This window comes from Eptesicus fuscus, chromosome 1 (assembly GCF_027574615.1).
Source record: "Eptesicus fuscus isolate TK198812 chromosome 1, DD_ASM_mEF_20220401, whole genome shotgun sequence".
NCBI lineage: Eukaryota > Metazoa > Chordata > Mammalia > Chiroptera > Vespertilionidae > Eptesicus > Eptesicus fuscus.
In genome coordinates, this window is record NC_072473.1 from 82150184 (window position 1) to 82158571 (window position 8388).

Genomic DNA, 8388 nt, shown 5'->3' on the forward strand with positions numbered 1-8388 from the left:
AAGCAAAGTCTCTTCCTGTCCCCCTTTACTTCCCTTTTTCACTTCCACCCACCCCATCCCCTTTCCCTCTGGCTATCACCACTCTGCTGTCAGTGTCTTTGTGTTTTATCTCTATGTGCTTAATCTCTTCACCTTCTTTCATCCAGTCCCCCCTCACCACCTCTCCACCTTCCCTCTGACAGCTGTCAGTCTGTTCCATGTATCCATGCCTCTGTTTTTATTTTATTTGTCAGTTTATCTTGTTCATTAGATTACACATATAAGTGAGATCTCAGACTTGCTTATTTCACTTGGCACTACAATCTTCAGGTCCATCTGTCCTGTGGCAAAAGGCATGATTTCCTTCTTTTTATGGTCCCTTAGTATTCCATTGTATAAATGTACCACAGCTTTATTTTAACATTGTTTTGGCTATTTGGTGTCCTTTGAGATTCCATACAAATTTTTATCTTTTTTTTCTATTTCTGCAAAAATAAAAATGCCATTGGGATTCATAGAGTTTGCATTGACTTTGAAGATCACTTAGGTAATATTGACATTTTAACAATATAAAGTCTTCTAATTCATGAACATTTGATTTTTTAAAAGATTTTTTATAGATTCTTTTTAGAGAGAGAAGAAGGGAGAGGGAGAAAGAGAGAGAAATATCAGCTGCCTCCTGCCTGCCCTCTACCAGGGATCAAGCCCGCAACCTGGGCATGTGCCCTGGGAATTGAACTGGCAACGCTTAGGTTGCCACACCAACTGAGCCACACCAACCAGGGCTGCACTAGATTTTTAACTCAATATGTCCAGTGTCTAGAACAATTCCTAGCACTAGTAGGTGCTTAATAATTGTTTGTTGAATAAATCAAATGAATATAACAAAGCTGTTTAAAATATGATTCAAATAATGCTGGGAGTAATGTCACAAAGTGATGCATAATCAATTGCCAAATGAACAGTACAGGTTAAGTGTGTGCCCTTTCAACTCTTTCCTGTTATTGCCATTGCATTTATATTTTTCTCTAAATTACATTGTGAGGGTTTTATCCAATATGTTTATTGATTGACTTGCTATGAAGCTCTTAGCAGATGACAAAACAGACAATGTTTTTAAGCTGAAAGTTATATATGTAATTAATCTACTATAACTCTTTACTTTACAAAAAAATAAATCAAGTCCTAAGAGATTTTAACGATTTTTCCAGGGGGAATGCGGATAGACAGTAGGATCATATAAATTGCTCTATTAATATTCAAATAATAATTGAAATGGCTATGAGACTACAAGGGCAACCTTCTCTTTTAAAAGTATTTCTTATATTACCAAAATGATGGTAGCTATAATTAAAGGTAAAATTCTATAGTTCTATAGGCAGTGCCAATAAGTAAACTATAGTTATAGAACATTTACAATTACAGATCAACATAATAGATACAAAGTTCAATCTTGTTCAGTTGAAGAGACAGTGCATACTGAATTCCTTCAGTCAGTGCCTGATCCTAGTCTGCTCTTTGTCTAGGGCAGCGGTTCTCAACCTGAGGGTCGCGACCCCTTTGGGGGTTGAACGACCCTTTCGCAGGGGTCACCTAAGACCATCGGAAAACATATATTTCCGATGGTCTTAGGAACTGAGACACTGCTCCTCTATCCGTCTCCAGGCGGGTCCACCCACATGCAGATACGCCCACATAAGAGTACCCAGCGTGATGACATCATTGCACAACCCCATCACATACACCCCATACAAATACAGGTGTATGTGACAGGGTTGGTGCCATAATGTACTTATGCTGACCAATCACACATGTGTAGAGAGCAGCTACTGTGTAGAGAGCAGCTACTGTGTAGAAAGCAGCTGCTGTTTGAAAGCAGCTACTCTGTTAAAAGTAGCTACTGTGTTGAAAGCAGCAGTATTGGAGGTAAAACGGCACTTCATGAATGATAATTACGGGGTAAATGTAAAATCATGTACTGTAAAATCATCAACTACTGCAAAAAAAAAAAAATCTGTACCATGGGAACTTAATCTGGATGCTGATCGGCCTTTTTATATTCAGCTGTGGTTGATGTGAATACTGACCACTTGTGATAGTAACAGATATGTAAAAACAACAACACAGAGAATGGTAAATCAAAGGAAACTTTAATGAACTGTATTGACTGAACTATGCCATGTATCATCTTTTGTATTATTAAAACTGTTGTTATATATTATTTTCATTAGCAAACCATATAGTGAGGATTTTTTACAGTATGATTTTACCTCAATAATTACAGCAGGAATTGAGAAACTGAAACGTGTTATTTGTTGTGAAGTTCTATCAGCCGAGTCTATGAAGCCGAACAAACTAAAATGCCATTTTGATAGCAAGCATCCTTGCTTTGCTGGCAAGGATACCAACTATTTTAGAAGCAAAGCTAATGGACTCAAGAAAGCCAGACTTGACACTGGTGGCAAGTACCACAATCAAAACATAGCAGCCATTAAAGCTTCATATTTGGTGGCACTCAGAATCGCCAGAGCTATGAAACCTCACACCATTGCTGAGGATTTACTTTTGCCAGCGGCCAAAGACATTGTTCCAGTTATGATCGGAGACGAATTTGTTACGAAATTGAGTGCAATTTCCTTATCTAACAACACTGTCTGCAGAAGAATAGATGACATGTCTGCTGATATTCTTGATCAGGTAATCCAGGAAATTAAATCTCCACTTCCAATATTTAGTATCCAGCTTGATGAATCTACAGACGTTGCAAACTGTTCACAGTTACTGGTTTACGTGAGGTATATTAATGATGACGTCTTTAAAGATGAGTTTCTTTTTTGCAAACCTCTTGAAACGACTACTGCACATGATGTATTTGACACAGTTGGTTCATTTCTGAAAGAGCATAAGATCTCTTGGGAAAAGGTTTGTGGTGTTTGCACAGATGGTGCTCCAGCTATGCTAGGATATCGATCTGGATTTCAACATTTGGTACTGAATGAGTCACCAAAAGTCATCAGAACTCACTGTATGATTCATTGGCAAATATTAGCAATGAAGACGCTGCCACAAGAATTACAAGAAGTAATGAAAAGCGTCATAAGTTCTGTCAATTTTGTAAAGACGAGCACTTTAAACAGTCGACTGTTTGCGCAACTGTGCAACGAGTTGGATGTGCTGAACAATGCTCTGCTATTTTACACTGAAATGAGATGGTTGTCGAGAGAAAAAGTTTTAAAACGTGTTTTTGAGCTTCGTGATGCACTGAAAACGTGTTTTAATCAGAAAGCAAGATCACAGTTCAAAGCACTTTTCAGCGACAAAAGTGAACTGCAGAAAATAGCTTACTTGGTTGACATATTTGCCATCTTGAATGAGTTAAATTTATTGCTGCAAGGACCAAATGCAACATGCCTCGATTTGTCTGAAAAGATCCGATCATTGCAAATGAAACTTCAGCTTTGGCAAAAAAAATTGGATGAAAATAAAATTTACATGTTGCCTACCTTATATGCTTTCTTTGAGGAACATGACATTGAACCAGACAAAAGGATTACAATGATAATTTCTGTGAAAGAACACTTGCACATGCTTGCAGACGAAATTTCATCGTACTTTCCAAATCTACCTGACACCCCATTTTGCACTTGCCAGAAGCCCAGTCACAGTCAAAGTTGAAGATGTTCCTGAGACAGCACAAGAGGAGTTCATTGAACTTATTAACAACGATGCCGTGAGAACTGATTTCTCTACAATGCCAGTTACAAAATTCTGGATCAAGTGTTTGCAGTCATATCGTGTTCTGTCTGAGACTGTGTTGCACCTTCTTCCATTTCCAACAACATATCTTTGTGAAACAGGGTTTTCCAGCTTGTTGGTTATCAAGTCTAAATACAGAAGTAGACTTGTTGTGGAAGATGATCTTCGTTGTGCTCTTGCAAAGACCGCCCCGAGAATTTCTGATCTTTTGAGAAAGAAGCAATTTCAGCCTTTGCACTGACGTTGGCTTTTTATGCATACTGTCGCAAAATATAGCAATGTAGTTTACTGTTGTTATATTAAGACTGTTACCCATGCTACACCATGCTTGAAGACAAAATTTCATTTATTTGTATTAGAAATAAATATTTCACAATATAGAATTACAATATTTCACAATATTGTTTTTGTGATTAATCACTATGCTTTAATTATGTTCAATTTGTAACAATGAAAATACATCCTGCATATCAGATATTTACATTAAGATTCATAACAGTAGCAAAATTACAGTTATGAAGTAGCAACAAAAATAATTTCATAGTTGGGGGTTACCACAACATGAGGAACTGTATTAAAGGGTCGCAGCATTAGGAAGGTTGAGAACCACTGGTCTAGGGTTTCTTTTTCTCCTCAAGGATTCTGTAATCATGTTCTTTCTTGTGTTCTCTTTTGTGCTCTCTCTCTCTCTCTCTCTCTCTCTCTCTCTCTCTCTCTCTCTCATCTATCTTTCTCGTCTCCCTCCCTCTCCCTCTCTCCCTCTCCCTCTCCCTCTCCCTCTCCCTCTCCCTCTCCCTCTCCCTCTCCCTCTCCCTCTCCCTCTCTTCCTGCTGTTACATCTGAACTACATGTTATCAGTCTGAATCTTTTCGATACCTTAGACCAGTGGTCAGCAAACTCATTAGTCAACAGAGCCAAATATCAACAGTACAACGATTGAAATTTCTTTTGAGAGCCAAATTAAACTTCTTTTAACACCACTTCTTCAAAATAGACTCGCCCAGGCCATGGTATTTTGTGGAAGAGCCACACTCAAGGGGCCAAAGAGCCGTATGTGGCTTGCAAGCCGCAGTTTGCCGACCACGGCCTTAGACCGTTGTTTATCAAATACTCTTATTTGTCTTAATCATGAATTTCTTTTAACCAAATTATCCTCTTAGAAAGTGTGGAAAAGAGCATGGACATTGGAACCAGAGTGCCTGAATTCATAATCCCAGCCCCACCAGTTATTAGCCATATGACTCTGGTTAAGAGTCTTAACCTCTCTGTCATTCAGTTTCTTCATCTGTAAACTGAGGATATTAATACTTGTGATAAATAAGTAAACTTTTTAACTTTAGACAATTCTTTATTAATAGAAAGGCAAGGTATTTGAGTAAAAATGTGTATGCAGAGGACAATAGATAGTAACTTTAAGGATATCCAGTAGGGGGAAGATAATAGTCTTTTTCTAATTACATTTTATTTTCCCTTTTGTCCCTAATTGCTGCTGGCCAAGTAGCAGGAGGCTGAAGCACAAGTACTCACTACTGGCTTCCCATAATCTGCCTTAAACTGCAATTAAATCCACCTTATGCCTCATTTTGAAAGACTTGACCTAAAAGGCATATGATAAATATTGTCTATGGGATAATCACCATTGGTTGGTGTTGCAATAAACCATTTTTACTTTTTTAAAAATCTTGAGAAGCTCACAAAAACACAGAAAGGAAAGCCTCCTTTAACTTTGTAAGAGGTAATTTAAAAGTTCTTTAGAGTTTGCCCACAGCATCCTGCATCAGCTCATAAGCTGTGCAGAGAATTTCAAGTGTTGATCTACAATTTCCCTTGGGAGCCTCCTGAAAATGACAGGCTTTCCAGAAGACTACATTAGCAAGAATACAATTGTTTAAGAAAAGAATGTATCTTTGATGTATTATAACACAACTTCCTGGTGAAATGCAATTTATTACAGCTGCTATTTGCTCAGAATTTCCAGGTGAATCTTATGGAATGGAGGGGACTTCTCTGCTGCCTCAGCTCAGCTATTTCCTGGGGTTTTTTTTTAGTCTTTTTTCATACTGTATTCTCAATGCATTTCCTCTTCACTGCTAAGTGAATGAAGTGGCACCTTTACCTGCATGCTAAGAAAACTATTAATTAAGATGAGAATGTGACCTGTCTCTGAAAACAGCACGGGAGATAGCAAGGAAGCAGTGTAACATGCACTTATGAGCACATACTCTCTGGAATCTAACACACCTAGGCTTGCAGTCCAGCTGTGTCATTTACTAACTGAATGATCTTGGGCAACTATGAACCTTTGTTTCCTCATTTGAAAAATGGGAGTAATTGCACTGCCTATCTCATAAGGCTATTATAAAAATTCAGTGAGATAATTCATTCTAATTCAGGGGCACAAACACATTGTGTGTTGTTTTTTTTCTGGTGTAAATTCCAGAGGTGGCCAATCCAGGAGTGGTATGTTTCACCACCATCCATAGGGTATGGCTGTGTTGCCTATCAGCTCACCTATCCCTTTTAAGCAGCATCTTCAAAAGTTATAAGTAACATTATAAGTAACAATTTCTTCTTTGTACCTTTGAGCAGAAGTGTGAAATATAGCCATGTTTATGTGCCAGGGAGGTTGGCAAATGCACCCCTAAAGACCCCTAAAGTTGGGGCTCTGTTAGTAGTAGGAAAAAAGAGGAGGAGGAGGAGGAGGAGGAGGAGGAGGAGGAGGAGGAGGAGGAAGAAGAAGAAGAAGAAGAAGAAGAAGAAGAAGAAGAAGAAGAAGAAGAAGAAGAAGGAGGAAGAGGAGGAGGAGGAGGAGGAGGAGGAGGAGGAGGAGGAGGAGGAGAGAAAAGAAGAAATAAAATGGATATTGGGTAAGCATTTTCTATTCTCTGCTCTAGTCCAGCATATTTGACAGTAGTCCAACCTCCCTATATGTGGCCACTACTACATATTGCTCACTTCCTTCTGCTAGGTCTCATTACATGCAGAACCCTAGCTCCAAGGAAGAGAAATAAAGATTTCAGCAGGAAGTCTGTTGGGGTGAGTGTTGAGTGAGCCAATTTACTTTGTTTATTATAACTGATCTTTTCCTTTCTCCTATTTCAGAGGAAGGGGTGTTCCTAATTCTTTTCAAAGTCTGCCACAATTTTGACCCCACTTCTTTAATTTTTTAGGATCTGACTCCATCAACTGTTGCTCAATCTATTTTCAATCTCTCCTTCACTGTCTTTCTCTCTATCCCAAGTCTTTCCTCACCTATACTTTCTTATCAAGGATCTTACGTTCTCTTTCTCTATTTCAAATCAACATGAAATCATCATATTTATAGAAAACATAGTCTATATTAACTTTTCAGGCCACATCAATCTGGACAGGTCTGTACAGCCAACTTTTTCTACAGAAATCTGAATGAAGAGAAAGCTTTGATATTGCCTGAGTTGATATAGTCAGAATGCAGACAAAAATAGGATTTTGCTTGATTTATCAGTGCTATGAGCACAGCATAGACATGATGTTTATATTTAAAAACAAATTAAGATCCCCTATAATTTTTATGCTGAAAGGATACAAAATGTAATGTGAGAAATATGCAAGGAATTGTTTCCATCTGTCTTGACCCAAGTTTTCTGGTCTTTAAGAAGAAACTTTTCAGTGACTATATTTGGGTACAAAAGTCCATCACAAATTAAAGTGTATTGATAAATTCATAAATATGTGGTCATATCAACTATCTTCTAACTTTATATTTTCAGGATTTTAAACATGGGTAATTTATTTTATATAAGCCTCAAATATATAGGAAATCATAAATCTAAATGCCAGAAAGGAACCAAGATGGCAGCAAAGGTAAACAATTAAACTGCCGCCTCGCACAACAATTTCAAAAATACAACTAAAAGACAAAACGTCCACCACCCAGAACCACGGGAAAGCTGGCTGAGTGGTAGATTTACAATTAAGAAGAATAAATAAAGGAGCACAAACGTGGAAAAGCTGAGGTACGGAGGCGCGCGAATCAGGCTGGTGGCGGGCAACTGAGTGCATGGCATTTTTTCAACCCGAAGGGAGATAAGCTCCCGATCACTCTGAAATCCAGTTTCTGGGGACACGCGGGGGACCCAGATGCCTACGGGGAGAAGCTGGACTCTCGGCCATCGGGTCAGAAAGTGAGAGTGACTTTTTTCAGAGGTGCACCCAGCAATCATTGTTTACTGCACTGGAGTGCAGGACGTGGGGACTTAGAAACACAGAAAGGCAGAGATGGCTGACGGCCACCATCACCGTGTGCCACACCCTAGCCTAGTGATGCCCTGAGACCCCGCCCCGCCCTGAGACGCCACCCTGCACATTCTACAAACCCGCCCAGGCTCCACACAGTGGCTTTTGCATATGAATGGTCTGTTCTGTGGAAACTTAACCAAATAAACTGCAACTCCAGTCAGATTGCTCCAAAACCACCAAAGCCCAAGCAAAGAGGAGAAAACTGTAGTTCTTGCTGTAGCTCCTGCTGGGTGGCCTCAGCAGTAGCTGAACTGCACCCCATTGGAAATCCAGAAACTAGTGCATCTAGTGGTCGGTGTGAGATGACACCAGATTTCAACCACTCTCATAAGGGACACATTCAAGAGGCAAACTCAGTAAGCACCAAAGCCCTAC

General features: G+C 39.2%; 1 protein-coding gene across 1 annotated transcript; it reads left to right on the top strand.

Annotated features, from left to right (window-relative positions):
* Positions 1-2223: 2223 nt before the first annotated feature.
* On the top strand, positions 2224-3976 carry LOC129149355 (zinc finger BED domain-containing protein 5-like; the record flags this gene model as incomplete). The annotated part of the gene is given in 2 exon segments (XM_054717059.1): positions 2224-3615; positions 3617-3976. Coding segments are annotated over 2 exon segments (1752 nt in total), but the record flags the coding sequence as incomplete, so codon positions are not given.
* Between the last annotated feature and the right edge of the window lie 4412 nt (positions 3977-8388).